The 20,789-nt window shown below is 42.0% G+C and overlaps 1 protein-coding gene and 2 long non-coding RNA genes across 6 annotated transcripts in view; 1 reads left to right on the forward strand and 2 right to left on the reverse strand.

The window, feature by feature from the left end:
- Positions 1-3,733: 3,733 nt before the first annotated feature.
- LOC310767259 lies at positions 3,734-9,439 on the reverse strand. Its single transcript, XR_014550808.1, has 3 exons — positions 8,882-9,439; positions 8,055-8,201; positions 3,734-4,089 (listed from the first exon to the last, which is right to left on the reverse strand). It is a non-coding gene; the product is annotated as an uncharacterized lncRNA (long non-coding RNA).
- A 5,272-nt stretch (positions 9,440-14,711) lies between these two features.
- On the reverse strand, positions 14,712-15,963 carry LOC310767211. Its single transcript, XR_014550740.1, has 3 exons — positions 15,858-15,963; positions 15,181-15,336; positions 14,712-14,831 (listed from the first exon to the last, which is right to left on the reverse strand). It is a non-coding gene; the product is annotated as an uncharacterized lncRNA (long non-coding RNA).
- The window catches only part of TMEM170B (transmembrane protein 170B), a 33,714-nt gene continuing 28,145 nt past the window's right edge, over positions 15,221-20,789 (forward strand). For 3 of the 4 annotated variants that reach the window (XR_014550643.1, XR_014550644.1, XR_014550645.1), the window contains exon 1: positions 15,330-15,918. Coding sequence is in view for 1 of the 4 variants with exons in the window: in XM_083624118.1 (XP_083480244.1) it covers positions 15,642-15,918 (277 nt within the window). In the remaining 3 variants the exon portion in view is untranslated. Of the gene's footprint in view, positions 15,919-20,789 lie in introns of all 4 variants that reach the window. The other variant, XM_083624118.1, reaches the window with a different exon arrangement.

Here is a 20,789-nt window from a genome sequence, read left to right on the forward strand (position 1 = left end):
CTCAGTCAGCAGGAAAGCAACAGCAGCCACAGTGGACATGCATCTTTGCTGGCTGCCCTGCTGACAGCGGCTTGAAGCACCCCTCATCCCCATCCCCTCCCACTCAAACTATTCAGTGGAGATGACTTTGCTTCTTCTCCTTCCCACCATCTGATCTCCATGGCTGCTCCTTCCTTCATTACCCACACCTGATCTCCAATTTCAGACATTGTGATATATCGGAATATTGCAATGTTTAGCTGCTGATATGTCATGATGTTGAAAACCAGATATCGCTCAGCCCTAGTCTGTTTTTTTGGTATACCTAAAATCTCTTTGCTTATTAGGGGCTACCTCACATTTTGTTCATAAAATTGCTTTGCAGAGGTAACTACCATACAGTTATCAAACTACCGTTTTCAAAACTGGCTTGGCTTTTGAAAGCCATAAATAGGGGGGTCCTCAGTAATTAGCTAATTGGGAACTACTGATCTAACCTGTTAAGCTTTTCATTAGCCTGCCTTCCTGATAAATCTTACCAGGGAAAATCAACTGGCGCGCTCACACATTTTAATACGACTTCTTTTTCTTATTTCTATGCAGAGATGGTTTGGTTTTTTTTAGTCAAATGGTTAAAAATTAAACCCAGAGGCAATATGAATTAGGATGTTCTAAAAGAGTAATAAGAATTGCTATATATTAGTTCTTTCTGCTGCTGCTGGGCCCCTGTTTGCTAACAGCTGAGAGAGTGACTGATGGCTTGACATCACCCCACTGAGAGTACAAACATTTTCCACTGTTTCTACTTAGGCAGTCAGGATCATCCTTCAGGAAGAGCCGAGGACCACCCTCTTGGTCTCAACACTTCACTTACACCAATTAATGCCAGTGCCACATTTCCAAAATAAATAAGAGCTGCTTTTGATCCAAGCTACTGTTTGAACAACTGTTGCACACGGCAATCCAATTTTCAGACTTTTTCACAAGGATGAAACAGAAACTAACTAAAAAAAATTTAAAAAAACAATCCAGAGAGAACTTAAATATTAATAGATTTGTTGTGGCATAAACTTTCATGGATAACCCAAATTGCCTTTGAGGTGCTATAGGAATCTCTGTTGTCTTTGCTGTAAGATTTAATACAGCAGCCCCTCTATAATTTAAGACAGTAAATCTGATATTGTCAGGCAGTGCTTCCCTCCAGAATCTGTTTCATTCTTTGGCATAGTCCTGGGATGTATGGGAGAAAGAGGAGAATGCTCTCATCCTATGAAGAGAACATCCTTGAGCTCTCACCTATCTGAGCAAAATGGATCAACTAGATGACCCTCAGGGTTCATTTCAACTCTACAATTCTATGATCATGGATATAACATGACATTCCTGCAAGCACAACAGCTCTTTCTCCAAGCAACACAAGTGTAGAAATTGTCCAGATGAGCACTGAGGAACCTCATATCTTTCTAAGACTGGCCTCTGCCTAGTTGTCAGGAGAAGGAGTCATTAAACGCTGCTTGGTTATTCCAAGCATCACCATGTTGTTGACTACTCAACACACCATCAAATAAGAGGAAATAAAAGAGGATACAGATTGCATAAAACTTGCATATACTAATGTATAGGTAGAGATGCAAATTTAAAAATAATTAATCTAATTTAAGTATACCGGTAACTACAATTCCTCTCACCAGAAGTGGGAAAGAATGTGACCAGATGACTTGGGTGCCTCCTCAGTCTGCCATCTAGGTGCTAACATTTGATGGGCAACTTCAAGGTCCCAGTTACTATGGTTTGTTATCTTTAAACTGGACTTGGGACCAAGCAGCCATTCAAACAAAGGACTCCTTCTCTGACAGCCCTTCGAATACAGCACTGTCCTCTGTAAAGTAGGATCTATGGCTACCCTGAATATTGGTACTCAGTCACTCTAACACATTTTTTTTCTAAGAGGGCATAAAATATGCTTGACCTGGATTATTAAACCTGCCCTTTAAAAGGTCTGCTGCTGCGTGTAAATGGAATGCTCTTGTAATTTAAAGAAATCTTAAGAGCCTGAAAAGTATCCTGCCGAGTTTGTGATTGATATCATGCCTGTCCAAGTATTGACAAATCCAGCAGGCCTGTTTGTTTAAAGCAATTTACAACTGACTGCCTTTTTTGGAGAATAGTCATATAAAAAGGGCCACTTGATATTAAAGGGTATCTCCAATGCTAGTCCTACTCAGAGTAGATCATGCCTAATTTAGGCTCATTAATTTCAGTGGGTCTACTCTGTGTATAACTTTGTTGGATACAACCCTAAGAATGCAGCACTGCACTGTTTCACAGTTTTTGCAAGCTTAGCAGAAACAAACACTGCACAGAAATGTATCATGCAATAAGTACAAAGCTTGTAAAATCCTTTTTATTCAGTTTACTGAATAAATAGTTTGCTCACACCCACCTCCCCAAACTCCATTTGGAGGCAAATTAATATATATGTGAGAAATATAATACAGTGGAACCTCGGGTTACATACGCTTCAGGTTACATATGCTTCAGGTTACACACTCCACTAAGCCAGAAATAGTGCTTCAGGTTAAGAACTTTGCTTCAGGATGAGAACAGAAATTGTGCTCTGGCAGCACGGCGGCAGCAGGAGGCCCCATTAGCTAAAGTGGTGCTTCAGGTTAAGAACAGTTTCAGGTTAAGAACGGACCTCCGGAACGAATTAAGTACTTAACCCGAGGTACCACTGTAATAATAATTTAAGAAAATTTCTACATGCATACTGCTTCCATAAGTTCAAACTGTCCCTACCTTCCTCACAGGGGTTGTTTCTATGGCACCTGCAGACTTCAGTGTTTTCTGAGAAGGATTCAGGTACATACTGGAAGTTTAAGTTTCCACAATTATGGTGGATTAAGTGGCTCTCTTGCCCTAGCACAACAAATCCACTTTGAAAATATACTTCTTTCAGTTAGGAAAGTGATGGGGAAATGCACCAAGAACTGTGGAATGAACAAATAACTACTAGCAAGACGCAAACAAATCAGGATGAATTGTTGCATAATAGCCCTGCTAACAAATCAAAACCAATGTAACGGAAGCTTTGTGTAAGCTTCGTGCAAGCGAATCAGGATGAATATTCAATAAATAGGTCATCTGTAGGAGAGCCTAGGTTTTGGCCCTATCCCTGGTAAATTCCTGGTCTGAAAAATCAAATGCCTCAGTGGATAGTAGGATGCATCTTGTCAAGGGTGGACTTGACAATTTGGTCTTTCAATTTTCAACTGTGCTCTGTGTGAGGTCAAAATTTAGCGCCCCCATGCCTTTTGCCTTCTGTTATGCTCAGTTCATAGTTGTGATGCCCTGCAATGCCCTCTAGGCTTGGCACCCAGTGCGGAAGAACCAGTTGCATTGCCCTAAATCTGCCTCTGATCTTGTCTTATCTCTGAATATCAGCCGCTGGGAATCACACATGGGAAGAGTACACTCAGGTACTGCTTGTGGGCGTCCATGGACATCTGGTTGGCCCCTGTGAGAACAGAATGCTAGTCTAGATGGGCCCTTGACTTAATCCAGCAGGGCTCTTCTTAAGGCTTATATATGGACCTATAGGCACAAGGATATTAAAGCACCAAGCAGAGGGAAGGAATGAAATGCAAGGAGAAAGGGGCAGAACACAAAGGTATTCTGTTTCTTAAGGGCTCAGAGTTGTCTATACACTGTACATCAGGCACTGAAGAGTCTTTAATAATGTGGAGGGGGGTGATATTTGTTATGAAAACTGGGATGCTTCTTCCAAGCCTGGTCCTATTTTTATTTGCAGAATGTTGGCTGGTATGAACTTCATTATATCATGGTTTGCTCCTAAATAGTAACCATAATGAGAACATCTGGGCTGTTTCCTTCTCTTTGTGTTCCAGATCTGTCAGCTTCTTTTTTTAGTTATGAGGTGAACTGAATAGAATGTATACACACCTCACGAATGGAGAGACCAATCGTTTACATCATTCCCTGCTCCAGGCTTCTGTCTGACCAAGGCAAGTGCTGAGACATTTCCCCTTTGTAATCTATTCAGAAAGTCTGTGGGCCTGTCTGTGGGTCTGAAGACCAGGCAATAAAAGGCTGGGAGGAAAATAATAATCTGGCTATATATATTCACTGAAAAAATGACTGTCTGGTTCTCTTCTGTTCAAGGAGTCTTGTATTAGACTTCCATGAAGACATTTTTGTCATATCCCTAGTGATAGGGCCCCACTGTTTGCCTGAAGTGGCCCCAGATTATGAACTAGTTGCTGCCACTCTCTGACACCGCAGTGCCTAGCCTGATGGTGTGGCTTTCTCATCACTGTCAGATCTGAGAATGACTCCCCAAAAGCTTCCCCTGCTCCATAACCATGCAAGAACATGTGACTTTAAAGGCAGCATATGTGAGGAACGCATGCAGGAGCCAGGCCCTGTGACCAGTAGGACTTTGCAGGTCTGGGGCCTTCCTAAGTTTGTTCTGAAGAGGCAAGGCGTGGCTGCACAGGTGAGGCCGTTTGGTAACTCACAGCACCTGGTGGCAAGAGCTGGGAAGGATATAAGGTCAGCATTTCCCTTTGGCTCTTTGCCACAGCAACTCGTTCCCTGCCTTGTTGTGTTTGGTTCCTTGACTCCTTGCTTCTTGATCCTCGGACCCCTGACTTCATGACTCCTTGCTTCTTGATCCTCGGACCCTTGACTTCCTGACTCCTGGCTTCTGGTGTCCCGTTCCTGCTCCCACCCCGCCATCTTGTCCCCGGTCCTGACATCCCCAGCCGGGACTTTGATAACCCATGAACCAGACCGTGACAGCATACAGCTCTTTCTAGGAGACAGAGCCACTAGAAGGGGAGGCCCTGTCAGGTTTTTTAAGCCTTCAGATGTATTTGCTCCTAGGTGGAGACATCATCTCCCATGCCTAAGCAAGCAGAGCCCAGTGGAAGCTGCCCAGGATGTCCTGGATGATTGCTAGGATATGGTATAAATATGCCCTTCCTCCATGCCACCCATGTCTCACCCACATCTCTACCGTATGTTAGTCATTCCTCTGGTGTATCTGGCGGAGTGGTGAGCAGGGTGCTGATGTGTTCATGCCCAGCTTGAAGGCTTCCTTCATGCATATGTGGAAGCCACATATGCATATGAGATCGGCCACTGTCAGCATAGCAGGGCTTCCACCAAATCTGACAGCCTCTTAATCTATGGCTCACAAGTTTAAAATTGAACCCAAATTATTTTGTAAATGTAGCTTTGTTGCATAACAAAATAACCTTGCTAGTCATGCTTTTTTGACCTCCAGTGGGGATGTAATAGGGAACTTGTTTAAATTTCTGTGCTTTTGTAGAGGGGTGTGGACAATGAAAAGAACCAGATAACTATATTGGCTTCTCCTTCATTAGAGGTACTTGGGGAAATCAGCAATTTCCTCTTCAGCTGCTGGCAGAATTTGGTCCTGGGGCTTTCTTGTCAATGGTTTAAATCAACAACATAAACAAGCCCTTTAACTAGGGCTTCCAAATTAGACATCTCCACAGTGCCCCCTTCAATCATTTAGTTGGGGAGGACAAAGGCAGAAAAGATTAGATCGCACCTTCAAGTAGAAAAGAAACAAAACGGAATGACAGGAATTCAAGAGCATGTTAAAGCTGTTTTTAAAAATGCCTGGAATGCAAATTAAAACCATATAGTAGCCTGCAATCAATAAAAAATGTTAAGTACAGCTCTAAAAGCTTTTTGTCCTATCAGTAAATTAAAATCCAAGCATAAATAACAGATTGTGGGCATTTGGCAAAAAGGGGGGAAGATGAAGTGACAACAATGGTAGAATTAGACTTAATATTTCTGGGATTAAGGGAACTAGGGAAGGGAAATAGCAGGGGGAAATAGCCAAACACTGATTAACTTATTGCTCTCAGGCTAGAAACAATCAGGGAAAAGACTAGTTTAAACAATCTGCTGAATGGGCCAGAGGGCTAACTAATTTAAAGCCCGATTTCTGTTCTCATCCTGAAGCAAAGTTCTTAACCTGAAGCACTATTTCTGGGTTAGCGGAGTCTGTAACCTGAAGCGTATGTAACCTGAAGTGTATATAACCTGAGGTACCACTGTATTACCATCATTGATGCTTTGCTTGCTCTCTCAGGATGCCAACACATTAAGGTCTTAACTTTAAGTTGAATTAATTGTATGATTAGCGATCCTGTTGGGGGGGGTGGAGAGGTGTGATATTCATCCCATTTATCATCCTAAAGCTCCTGCTGGCACTATTGTCATTGATGGATACTGGACAGGACCAAATTTGACACAAAGAGGTGGTGAACTTTCTTTTATGCTGGCCAGAGTGACATATGCCTTAGGTGTAACTTGTTTGGATTTTAAAGCACTTGTAAGGTCCTTTAAATGAGGCTCTCTTTGAAGGGTGCTCAGAAAATTCAGTCAGTTAAGAATGCTACAGCCGGACTATTGCCCAGGGCTTATTATAGGAAGCATGCAACTCCCATGTTACAACAGCTTCATTGACTACTAGTCTGTTTCCAGGCACAATTCAAAGTGCTGATTATGACTCTGGCTTTGGGCCTTGTAAACTGACTGGATATGGTCACTATAAATTTACAGAAATTGTCACAACTGGCTGTTGTATTTATAAGTTTAATTGATGTGCTTTACCTGACCATTTTTTTACCTGACCCTGGATAGAGATAGAGAGATATTTTGTGTCCAATGGAGATTATTTCTTAATAAGTGTTTCGGACCGCACTCTTAAGCACATTCTTACCTTTCCATTGATCATAGAATCGGAGAATTGTAGAGTTGGAAGGGACCCTGAGGATCATCTCCAGCAATGCAGAAATATGCAGATGTCCCATACAGGGATCAAACCTGCAACCTTGGTGTTATCAGCACCACGCTCTAACCAACTGAGATATCCAGATGGGTCTTCAAAGGACATAACTGTGGCTGAACCTTTCCTCAGTTCTGACTTTCTCTATAGCACAGCAACAACACTCTAATAGTGCACCGGTGATGTTCATATGGTGTTTAATTCTGTCCATGTAAAACAATCTACTGGCAGAGGAGGGGCTTGAACATACGCAAGCTGAAATCCCCACAGCATGCATGAAAGGAGTATCTTCCCACACCTTACACATACATTTGGATGTTTTGGTCATTTGCTCCCTTTGAAGGAGCACTCACTTCACCATTCAAGTTATAGAGAACAGGAACTCCATGGCAGCAGGGAATTGCAATAGAATTTATTGCCAAAATGTTTGAATATGCTTTGTTCCCATCTCTTTCTCCATTCCTTTATTCTCTACTCTATCAAAGCAGATTAGTATGAAGCAAGGGTTTCCTCCCTACTTTATTAGCTCAGTCCCATGACACCCATTCTTGCTAAAGCCAACAGGTTTCATAATGTACTTGCATGGAACTGCGGTTTACTATATTAATTTTAAAGTGATTAACACAATCATAAAGGGGGGGGGGGGAATAGACCCAAACCCTTGGAACAAATCTTTGCCTGTACTTTCTGTAAAGATGGAAAAAGTCTTTAAAGCTGAGATTTTCCATATAATGAATACCAGAAGAAGGATGCTATTTTAAGTCAAGAAAGCTATGGGTCTCTAAAAGAAAAAAGCTCAGCATAGATGCAGCTACTATAGAATGTAAAACACTGCCATCTAATGGCACAGTTTATCACTGCTCTTAAAACCATGCAACCAAAGACCCATCCTATGCTTCTATACTGTACTCAGAAGTCTCACTTACTCTGAAGAAACATGTCATTGGGTACACTAGCAGTGATGTGCTTATAGGATTGTAACCTCAATTTGTTTAGTGCTTAATGTACTAATTGTTCATATTAGAGACCCTACAACACATTAACTAAGTGCCATGCTTTCACCTCAAAGGCAGCGAGGAAAGTGTTCTCTGCCTCTTTCCAGGACAAGTCAAGTGAAAGTATTCTTAACTCTTCTTGAATCAGAGACATGCCTCCTTCTTGCCCAATTAGGCAGATTCTTGTTGCCCTTACAACAATTCTCCATCAGCATAATTAACTTCCTTACCTGAGGAATCTGAGCCAGTCCTTTCCATTCCTACTGCACTGGGTCACTCAAAAACGACACAGAGTTTGGGCTCAAACATACGGGCCAAGAGATGGACTTTCAGCAGCATTGCCAGAAATTGATTTTCTTCTCCATCTCTGCAGAGCTCTTTATTTGGAAGAAAGAAATCCTCCTAAGTTTGGAGGACTCGTCCTTGGCATGCTGCTTTTTATGAGGTTCCAAAGCTTTGGCAACTTAGGACAGAGCAGGGAGAAGGGTTGCAGTGTCTTCATGCACCTAACGCTTCAAGCTTTTTAATGAATCATTAGCAGCTTGTGGAGAATGCAGCAAGGAGTTAGACACACTGAGGACATCTTGTCAAAAGCCCCTCCAAAACATGGACATGCCCTTGATCCGAGTATGTCCACTAAAGAAAAGGCAAGGCAAGCCAATTTACCTGAAGCATTTAAACTGGTCACAAGGAAAATGTTTTGAAAATAATCCAGCCATGACAGGAAAAGGATGGTTTTCATGGATAGTTATAGAACCAGAGTACAGAAACCCAGTGGCGTAGCGTGGGTTGTCAGCACCCGGGGCAAGGCAAGTAATTTGCGCCCCCTAACCCGTGGATTTGCGCCCCCTAACCCGTGGATTTGCGCCCCCTAACCCGTGGATTTGCCCTAACCCCAGATGTTGCGCCCGGTGCGGCCGGCCCCCCCTGCACCCCCCACGCTACGCCACTGCAGAAACCACTAAGAAATCCTACCTAAATTTCAAAAGATATTTTTCTGTATCACTTTCCCTCTTTAACACTGCAACACTCTTAATACTATGCCTCTGTAACTTACATAATAACGCTCTCATGCAATAACTCCTTAATGAGTTAACTCCCCAACTTGCTCTGTAACACTCTCTCTCTCTCTCTCTGTCTCTCTCTCCCCTCAAAGGCCTACTCCTACCAAAGGCCTCTGGTAAATCATCTAGCAGTGTCACAATGGAGGATATGTCACGGTTGCCTAGAAACCTTGCTCAACAATAAACCTTGCTCATCTTAATAGTAGTTGTTACAGGTTTCAAATGGATTAAGCAATTTAATTTTATTTGCTTAAAACAATTTTAGACTACTTCTCATCTAATGGATTCCAGTGCAGTGTCCAGTCATAAAAATATAAGAAAAACACTTTATTTAAGGTAGATAAGGACAAGATGAAATTATACAATTGAATATAAATATAGATGGGAAACGGCTATGTATTGTGAGTACTTATCTACTTTTAAAAATTTTCACCTATGATCTTTTTTTTTTACTTCTTTATTTTTTCTTTGTTCTTTTTTCTTTTTTCTGATATCTTATCTTTCATTCCACTGCTTTATTGTGAATAGCATTTTATAGAGGTATAAATAGATGTAAATATGAAAAGAGACAAAATATTCTCTAATTTTTTTCCTTGGTTAGATGTATTTTCTTTTTCTTTTGTATTTTCTTTTGTTGTGAGTATGTATGTTTTCTAATTTGTACTTAATAAAAATATTTTTTAAAATTATATATATATATATATATATATATATATATATATATGAATGAATGAAAACAACATAATATCCTTTAAACAAAAATAAGATTGAGAGGCAGCAAAAGACCAAAACAAAACTGAAGCTGAACAGAGGTCACATAATCTCTGGGTAAATAAACATTTTGTAACCTGATGCCAGAAAGATTGTAATGTAATTGTAGCCAGCAAAACAGTTATGTATCCAGTATGTGATTTACTGTGTGACCAACAACTTGGCTTGACTTTCAGTGTCAGTTAAATGTGTGGTTCTGAGAGTCATGCAGTTTTGAATTAGGAGAGAGCAGTGGGTTGGCTGAAACATCTCTGTGGAGCAGTAGCTCTCCTTGGGAATTCAATGCAAGTCTGGTGGCTATGGTGTCTGCTGCAGGAATGCCTAGGTGCTTCCATTAGGTACTGCTAGTATATTTGTAAATACTGTCACCTGTTACTTCCAAACTGGGGTTTAATACAGCAAATGGGTCATTCAGGTATCACAAATGGGTTTTAAGTAGCTGGGTTGTTGTCATTTTAACTTACTCAATTTTTCATGGAAAGAGCAAATGTGGATTAAATTGGGCCGGGGAAAGATAGGCAACATTATGAGGACACTGCATGCATGGGCAGAAATCCCACAACAAACACCTTTCTGGATGCACATAAGAACAGAAACACTAACTCGTTTTTTTAATAAAGTGTGTATCTCCCATGCTTTGGTACCAGACACCCTTAAGATCACTATGAATTATTTTCCCCCACTGCTGATGCATTGGAGGTGTTTCTTTCCCATAGTCCTGCAGAGACAGAGGATTCTGCCACCCAAATGAATTTTCCAAAATGGGCTTCCCTAGCTCAATAAATGTTTGACACAAAGATTTTACAGAACATATGCTGAATGTCTTTCCTCTCCTCTACTTAGCCACTCGTCCCTCCACAACTAGTGTGGTAGAGCCACATTCTTCTTCTCTAGCACTTGGGAGCAATGAATGAGAGCTTGAGTTATACATTTGTTCCCATTAAAGTTGTTGTGTGGAATATTGTTGCCTGAGTTGTATGGGTACCTGATGGATGTTGTTCTCTGCTGATAACAGCATACAAAATTTACAACACGTGCTGTTGTAATATGTGCTGTTTCAGGGGAGATGTATTTATTTGATTTTAAGTGACTGCATAACATATCTTTAAAGTGATCAAGAGGCTGGTGCAGAATATTTTTCTTATAGTCAAAACTTTTAACAATCTATTCCCAGTTCGAATAATTAGTGCAATTTACCCTCTCCCTGATTTTGTTTGGGAGCACTTTGTTTATAGTTTGCGTCTCAGTAGAGATCATTAACGGCTTAACTCTGCCCTTGACAAACTCTTTATTCAGATCAGATGTTTTCTTTTCACTACTGAGTGAAAGAAAATACATGAAATAGGGGTAGTCAACCTGATGTTATTGGTTTACAAGTCTACAATTATCTCTGACCATTGACAATGCTGACTGAAGCTGATGGGTGCTGAAGCCCAGCAACACCTGGAAGGTGTCACACTGGCTGCCTCGGGGAGGTATGTTCATGTACTGTTGCCTCAAAACTAGATCATTATGGATCTTGACTAATAGAGAGCATCCTCATGACCCTCTCAATGTAAGACATTCCTGTTTCAAGTTCCAGGTTACACTGTAGAGACCAATACTTCTCTGTCCCTCTACTTCTAGTGCAATCTGAGATCTTTTTGCACCAACCATGGCTTAATCTAACTGAGTCTGCAGGATACTTCTTCTCAGCATGTAGTTCAATTTTAAACCTCTTACCAGGTTTTGTCTTCCCATCGCCTTATTGGTGGCACTTCTACTCACTTTTAAAACTAGACAGAATTCCAACCCTCATTGTCAATTGAAATTTCATTTTCAGAGCCCAACTCGTATCTCAGCATATCTCTGTAAAATGTAAATAAATAAATAAATAAATCTATGTATCAAATCTTTGGCAGTGGCATATTTCCATGATATGCCTGTGTATAGGTAGCTGCAATGAAAGCATTCCAGCTGGTACATAATACTGCACTGTAAAGGACACAGGTGAGATAACAGTAACTATACACAAACAGATTTGGATCTTTGACTATGTCACCCTTTTACCAGTGGGAGTAGAATTTAGTATTGGGTTATGGGGTCACAGAGTAGGAGACACCTAATCAATGTGCTGCAGCACTATTTTTCAACTTTTGACCCTCTGTTGAAAACAAAAACCATTAATCAAGCACTGTCTAATAGTCTTTAACATGCTATAGCAGCTGGCCATGTAAGAATTATCCCTGCCACACACTTAAGTGACTGCCTCTTTTCTCATTCCAGCTGTAGAACAGTGGTAAAACCTGTGGCTCTCCATATATATAACTCCCATTATCCCTCCTGATGTTATCGGTCTACAACTCCTATTATATCTGCCCATTGACCATGCTGCAGGGGCTGATGGGAGCTGGAGTCCAACAAAATCTGGACATCCACAGGTTCCCCATCCCTGCTTGTGCTTTTTCCAGAGCCTATCAAGACTTTAAGCTGCTGAAATCATTTGAACTATCTGCTAGTTGACCTGAGATACAGCAATAAGTCATTCAACCCGGGGAGAAAGATTTGGATTTTGTTCTGGCCTGGCTAATCTGCATGGGCGTAGCCAGGATTTATTGGGGGGGCTTTATGTTGTAGGGGGCAGAACCAAGTTATCTGTGTTGCAATTGGTCAATTAGTTAAGTAATTTTATCTATTTACTTGATTTAGGGGAGCAGTTCCCCCTGCCACACCCTCTGGCTACGCCCCTGCTAATCTGCATAGCACCTGGCAAACCAACACACCCACATGCAAGCTTGTCAATTGCACTGTAAAAAAAATGGGACAAACTACTGGTCTCATCTGTGATATTGCACAATGTTTATACACACACATTCACAATGCACATGGGCATGGCACACTACAAATGCCACCACCAGCCCTGTGCTATTGCAGATCACAAATCTGCACTAAGTGCAAAAATATATTAGCTAGATTTATTTTTCTGTCCTTTCATCTCTAGCTTTGGCAATCAGGCAAGATAACATTCTGGGTAAGCCTGTAAATTCAGTCGATAATGTCTGTTTGCTTTGAAAATCAGTGAAAAGGTGTATTGAGAAGCAGTCTCATAATGATTTTGCACCCTTTATCCCAGCTTAACTCCCAGGCAAGCAAAAGCAAATGTTGCTTAACAATTAATTTGCTTCAGCTTGTGGAGATAGCCAGTACCTAATAAGGTTGTTGTTTTTTTAAGTTCTAGACAAATTGATAGCACGCATGTCTATCAACAGACTATTTTGTAGGCCAATAAAACCTTATTTATTAACTAAGGCCTTACTGGGCCTTTCATATGATGTAACAGTTTTGATTGTTCCTTAGATATGGCAAATATAAATGTTTATACTCCAATGGTCTTTAAAACATTTTAATGGATTATCTTAATTATTTTAATAAAGAAATTAGGCTTTAACATATAGCACAATAATTTTTTGTCTTAAACATAAACTAAGCAAAATAATATAAACAATAGTTCATTTTAAAGCAAAATTATATATATATCAGAAAAATAAAATAAAGTAAAATTAGCCAGGAAAAATCTTGAAGAATTCCAACAATATTTAGAATCAGCAATGTTAAAGGTGTACACAACAAAACATACTCCAATACAATGCTTTTTCAGAAGGATGGGAAGAGACACAGGGCTCATCAGAACCAGAGCTACCATATTGGATGAAATAAGTTTAATACTGCAACCAACTTCATTTGTCTGCTGGTGGCAAGGCTTGCCTATGTTCTTTTCTATTGATGTAGTCTACAAAATTAAATCAAACTGCAGTAAACTTATCTAACTTGTTTTGACCTCTTACAACCCTCAGTTTATACATCCATTTTTAAAATAAAGCTGTATCCCACACCATACAATAACAGTATTCTAGCAAGTGCTATTCTAGTAGAATACTATTCCTAGTAAATATTTCCCAAACCTTGCAATAGTTAGGCCTTGCCACTATCAACATATGAACATTTCCTTATACTCTGAGCCTTACCATCAGTCAATCAATCAATCAATCAAATTCATTGGGGCTAGATTTGAGGATTGCAAGATGTGCTGTTTGACTATTGCCTCAATTTCCTTGAATATTCAACACTTAACTATTGCAACCCCACTTGTACCTGCTACTTGGCAGCCTCCCCCACCACAGCAGAAAGAACCCATGGGTTATATAAGACAATGTGAGTGGCATCAAGTACCACCTGTGTGGTAATTTCGGCAAGATTTCTCTGCACTGTACTGTACTAAAAGTGAGTGGAAAGAGGACTTTATCCCACAGTGAACTCTAATCATTGTTCCAACTTTTGTTCCCATAGAAGCTCAAGGCATCAAACATGTCCAAAATATGCTTCCATAAGAATTTTATAAATACTAAACACTGTGCTTTTAGTGGTCTTATAATTCATTAATATAGAATGTTCAAAACTCAACAGTTTTATGGGTCACACTTCCCTTGATCCCTGGATTAGCTAAAAAGGCCAAGTAGGCCCTACACAAGCAACCATGGAAGGGGGATATCGTCAATCTTTTCCCTCAGGCTACTTTCTGTTATTAGAGTTTTGTCATAGCTGTCAACCGTCCCCTTTTTTTGCGCGCAATTCCCTTATTCCAGCACCGTTTTCCGCTGCTTCCCGCTGCTAACCCGGATTGTTAGAAATCCAATCCCATAGACTGTCCCCAAGACAGGTGAGGCTGCTGATCCCTTATTTTCAAATCTGAAAGTTGAAAGATATGAGTTTTGTTCACATAAAAACCAAAGAGATGGAAGAGCCTCTTGAAGCTCCTTTGGGTCACATGTACTATGTTTATTAAAGATTGTTCTAAGTTGTTGGACGCAGCCATGGTAACTTTAGGAGGCATATAGAAATTATTTTAATCAATATGCCATATCTGATATGATAAGCCGCATGGAGCCTTCATGTTTACAGGCAGTGTACCTGATAGCTGGATACTTGGGGACAAACAAGGCAGCATCTTATTGCACAAAGCGCATTTTCACAGCATCTGCCTGGCTGGTCAGGGAGGTTGGGAGACAAAGTTGGTTGGGAGACAAAGTGCTGTGTTAAGAGGATCACGGTCTGCGAAATGGTTCGCTTCATGATGATGGATTCGAGAACTCGATTTGCTGATTGTGAGGAAGCAGGAGGAGATCCTGACAGTTACTGGAAGGGGGGGAGGGGCAAGAAATGCACCATTAGCGTTAACGCAGCGCGCGAGACAACTGTCCGTCCCACGAGCTCTGACAACTGACGAGATTCGCGTCAGGGTAAATCAAACGGCAGGCAGGCGAAATGTTAAAACTGGAAACGGCGGCTGCTCCGAGCGGTGATGACAGGTAACACCGCGGCTTATAGATAACAGCGCCTGAGAGGAAACCTGAGACCGGTTGCGTCTCTGCCCCCCCCCCTCCGAAACCCCGCCCCCAACTGACTATATAACGAATAGCCCCGCCCGACTAACGTCAGCTCGCCCTCTTTCCCTCATTGGCTGGTACTCGTGCGTCCTACTCGCCTGGTTGGGGAGAGGAGGAGCCGTCTCTCTCTCGCACGCTGTTTCGCTGAAGGTGGCGCGCGCGCGCGCACGTGTCCCGTCGGGCGGGGGAGGCTGGCTGGAGGTGGGGCCTCGTGCTCAAGCACGCGCCGAGTAGCCGTTGGTCGGCCGTCCGGCCTGTGAGGGGGGGCAAAAAGAGGCGGTTGCTGCCCGTTGGCGCCTCGCGCGGGTGCCTCCCCCTCTCGCGCTCCCCTCGCAGCTGAGGAGGCCATGAGAAGGCGGCTTCGGAAGGGGGCGGTGATGGCCGTTGCTGCTGCCGCCGCCCGGCAACTGCCTCCGTCTCCTTTCCTCCCGTCGGCCCCAAACCGCGGGGCTCTCCGCACCTGCCAGCCCTGAGGGAGGCCTCGGCGCGCGTCCCGCCGCTGGAGAAGCGGAGAGCGAGGGCCGCCGCCGCCTCCTGGCTCGTCCCTCTGCCGTCCTCGATGTCTCCCCCGCCGCGGGGAGCCCACCCCATCCGCGCCCCTTCGGCCCGCAGCGTCCCCTCGGGAGCCCGGCCTCGCCTTCTCCGAGACTGGTGGCGGAGCCAGCCGCGACTCGCCGGGAGGCGGCCCAGCGACGACGGAGCCGGCCAGGCCGCCGCCTCCTCCACCAGCGCGGCGGGGATGAAGGCGGAGGCGGGGGACAGCAGCATGATCAACCTGTCGGTCCAGCAGGTGCTGAGTCTGTGGGCGCACGGCACCTCGCTCCGGCACCTCACCGGTAACGGCCGGGCGCAGGGCGGGCGGGGGAGGCGTTCGGAGGCTGGGGCGGGCGAGGTTTGAAAAGCGGCCTGTGTTCTGTGTCGGAGGGAGAGGAGACGTTCCAGGCACTCCCATCCCAGGTGTCGCCAGAGGCTTGGGGGGGGGGGGACACACTCGAGCAGGGCAGAGAAAATGGTACCAAGGAACGTGTGGATGTAAAGTGGCTTCTGGTTCAAAAGGGCAGGTTAAAACGTGTGTGGCATCATAAATGGAGAGTTAGGGATGGCATTAGGTTGGAGCTTAATACGCAGGCTGGAGGTCAGAGTAGCTGCGGATCTATGGGGTGCTCCGATAACCCAAGGGACTTGACTGTGAACCTGTCTTCCTGTGTTCCTTGCTGGGATGTCCCTGGGCCTTTTTTGAAAAAAATGCTGCTGTTCAGATCTGTGGCATCTGATCCCAGTATTTCCTGCAGGTCCTCATACCAAACAGGTACAGGGCTTATGCTGTCTGATCAACTAAATGTTGCCTTAATTTAAAAACTTTTGGGGCACTAAAAATATATATTTCCTCTCTCCCCCCCCCCCCCATTAGTGAAGCAACAGACTTCGTAAAAATATACACTATTTTTAATACAAGCACTTAAACTCTAGTTGACAAGCATAGCTTTCGAAGATGTGTACAACCTGCTTTGTTACACAGCAAGTGAAAGCCTGTTTTAAGATTCCAGTGCATGTATGTGTCATCAAAAATATAAATATATATTTCTTCACAACTATTGTTTAATTCATACTAAAATGTATGCTGATTTAATCATTAATTGCTTAATGTCAATTTGGTGACATTCCTTTTGCTATGCTTCTTCATCTAGAAATGCTACATTTTTTGCTCCTATTTCATGCCCTCCAAGTACCCAGACTGTCTAATGTGTTCACTTAAAATTATGAAGTTACAAGAGCATGAACATTTGCTCTTTATCTTGTAAAGAAACACTGCCTTGCACAGTAACTACCAAGCCTTGCTTGGTAGTTAACTTTCCTGTTGACTCAGAAGTAAATCCTATTTTGTTAAATGGGACTGACTTCAAAAGAGGTGTGCACAGTTGTAGGCTAAGAATTGCATTCACTGCTGCTACACAAGCAGAACAAACTCTAACCTGCATGGTGGGGCTTCCTCTTCTGTCCTACAGCTCCCAGTGCACCCTCAAAATCTGTTCCAGATTTAAGGAGTGGGGAAAGCATAGGAGATTCTGTGTGAGCAGAAGTCAGCTTGTACAGAGTTGGCTATGATCCCCAAACTGTAAACCTAAGTGATTTTAACTAGTGTCTTTGCACATGCATAGAGAGAACCATATAAACAATTTTCTCTTCTAAATTCTGCAGTGTAAAAGGCTATGTGGATGGCATGGTCGAAGGTGTACAGAATGGGAACCCTTTAGAGTTGTAGATTGATGGATGCAGTGCATAATTAAATGAAATTCACTGCCACAAGATGTGTGTTGATGGCCACTGGCCAAAGGGATTAGGCAGATTTCTGGAGGATAGGTCCATCAACAATGAGCAATGATATTTAAATGTGGAACCTCAGGGTTCAGAGGCAGGATGCCTCCGACTGCCACAAACCGTGAAGAAGAGCTTGTGGCCCTCATTCCCTCTTTGTAGGCTTTTTGAAAGCATCTGATTGGGATGCTCACAGTAATGTGATTCATGGTCTTATCCAGCAGGGCTGTTCTTACATTCTCAGATTGAGCTCCCCATCTGTAATCATACTAGTCTTTCTGGTAGTGCAGTTAGGATGATTACTGATCTAATTTATGTGAAGCTCTTTGAGCACTTAGTAAAAGTGCTGTATAAGTTTTATGCATCTAGCTACTCAGCACTCCATCGGACACAGATATTTATTTGCCTGCATAATAAATCATATCTGAAGCATTTTTCTTAGTAAAAAGAAGGTTCACTTATGGAAACTAGCAAACATGAGTATTGGATACCTGATTCTAGCACTATTTCACAGAATACAGTGGCCCTGATCAATAAACAATGGATTAGATGTGGTGTTCAGGTGAAAGTGTGTATACAACCAAAATGCGTCATTCTTTTTACTGGTACAGTACGCTACTTACTACAACATCAGGCAGTGCATAGTCTTTGGAACTCCCTGTTCATTTATATTAGGCATTTCACTATTGTTTTTGGTGCCTGCTGAAAACTTTTTGCTTCAGCAAACCTACCCAAACATGTAATTTTTTAATGTATATTATTTTAAAATTACTGGTTTTATTAATATTTTTAAACATGTTAATTTATATTTTTTTGCCTTTATCATTTTTTAATGAAGGTTTTGGTTTTTTTCTTTAAACTACTTAGAAGTCTTCTATCTAGGAAACAATGTATACACTTTATTAAATAAAATAGCATTATATTGTCTGTTCATAAATGGTACGCAACATACTTATTTCAATATTAATTTATTTTGATGAATTGTCCTGTTTTCCTACCTTGGCACACAGACTGAGCTTTCCACTACAGTTCTAATATCTATTTTGTGTGTCTGTAGCCAGTTTAGATTTGATTAGCATATATATGAATTTCACATGTTCTTTGCCCTAGTGCATACTTCCATCCTGACTCTCATTTTCCATTCCATTTGATATGTGGACGCTAGTTCACAAAATCTTACGTTATAATATTTTTTTAGCTTTAAGATGCCAAAAGACTCTTTGTTCCTGTCAACATGCAAATACTGTATTGGAAATTGTCTTCTATTTTCTTGCCCAATCAACTAGTCTGGACATATGAAGACTGGCAGTGCATGCTGCAGCCACAGCAGCCTGCAACTTGGTCAGGATTATAAAGGATTCACTGGGTACCATTTAATTTCTAAATTAAATCTCATGATTCACCATTACTTACTTATTGCATTTGTATCCCAGCATTTTTCTCAAGAAGTTCAAGGTGGTGTACATGATTCTCCTCATCATTTAATTCCCCCAACAACCCTATGGGGTAAGTTAGCTGAGAGACAGTAACTGGCCCAAGGTGACCCAGTGAGTTTCATGGCTGATTGCATATTTGAATTCTGGTCTCACCGGCCCTAGTCCAAAACTCTGACCACTATACCACACTGGGTCTTGGGACCTGAGGATTTCAGCTTCTATGGCTCCAGCTCACAAAGGTGAACACTTGTTAACAGTTTTGATATACAGTACTTCTAGCTAACCCTCCATGGTTCTCTCTTGGAAATAACTGCAAATTTTTAGTGCTAGTTTACATTTTATCTGTTAGTTAATTGTATTCTAAACAACTAAAAGAGAGGGGTGGGGAACCAAATTTTCGGAAAGTTTCCCTGCCTGATTGCCAAGGAAGCATTCAGCAAGTATGTTGTTTTTGTTTGGTGTGTTTTACATTATTTGTTTTTCAAGGTTCTTTGAATGAAGAGATATGAGGGATATATTTAGACTACTTTTAAATAAACCAGACATAGTATAAACTATTATTATTATTTGTAGACCACCCTTCATCTACAGACCTCAGGGCAGTTCATAATGGAATAGAAATTGATACATGCAGTATAATATAATACTTAAATTTGAGAGCTATCTGTGTGATCTGAAGTAAGTTTTGTTAAAGCAGCCTTTGGCTAACTTAAGTCTCTGTGTGATGCAATACATAGTTTTATGAATTGTTTCCTTTGGTGAAATATTTCTGCCTTTTATACAGCTAATTCTGTCTCCTTTTGAGAGCATGCACTGCTTCAGAATCAGTTCTCCCTCAATTAGCTAGTTTCTGCTTTCATTGTTTCACAACTTTGACACTTTTTCTCAGTGCTAGTTGCATTTAACACTAAAGAACAAAATCTATTTTTATCCAGCATGTGTACAATACGTCCTAGAAAGATAAATTTGGTTATTTAGGACATTCAGTGATAAAAACTATTGTTGGAATTTCCTCACAATTTCAAGTTGGTCTGAATAGCTGCTATGTAGCATTCATCCATTCTTCAGGGTTTAAATATTGTTTCCACTTTGATAACAATTGGAAGCAATGTATTTGTAACTTAAATATTCTTGGCAACATCAGGAAAAAAAGCCCTTAGTTTGGCAGCTTGCTACTTTTAGAGATGCTGACATGTTTAAAGGTGAACGACCAGTAAAATTTCAGAAGGGATTAGTACCGTATTTTTCGCTCGATAACACGCACCTGACCATAACACGCACATCGTTTTTAGAGGAGGAAAACAAGGGAAAAAACATTCTGAATGAAACAGTGGATGTATCATTTTTGTGCTTCATGCTGTGGCCACAGACATGTGATCTGATGGTGAATTTGGGGTGACCCAATGCAAAAATCCTGAGAATCCCTGTGGATCCATGCTTTGTAACCACGTTTTTGCACCATTGCAGCCCCAGGCAACAGTGGGTGTGTGATTTGGGGGGGCAGGCTGTAGCCATGGACATGCTATGTGCTCTGATGGTGAATTTGGGGTGACCCAATGCAAAGATCCTGAGGATCCATGTTTTGTAACCACGTTTTTGCACCATTGCAGCCCCAGGCAACAGTGGGTGCGTGATTTGGGGGGGGCAGGCTGTAGCCATGGACATGCTATGTGATCTGATGGTGAATTTGGGGTGACCCAATGCAAAGATCCTGAGGATCCATGTGGATCCATGCTTTTTAACCACATTTTTGCACCATTGCAGCCCCAGGCAACAGTGCGTGTGTGATTTTTGGGGGGCAGGCTGTAGCCATGGACATGCTATGTGATCTGATGGTGAATTTGGGGTGACCCAATGCAAAGATCCTGAGGATCCATGCTTTTTAACCACATTTTAAGTGGGGAAGGAAGGAAAAATACAGAATGGACAAGGAGCACGAGAGGGGTGTGCAGAGA

This window comes from Podarcis filfolensis (assembly GCF_964270895.1).
Source record: "Podarcis filfolensis genome assembly, chromosome: 7".
NCBI lineage: Eukaryota > Metazoa > Chordata > Lepidosauria > Squamata > Lacertidae > Podarcis > Podarcis filfolensis.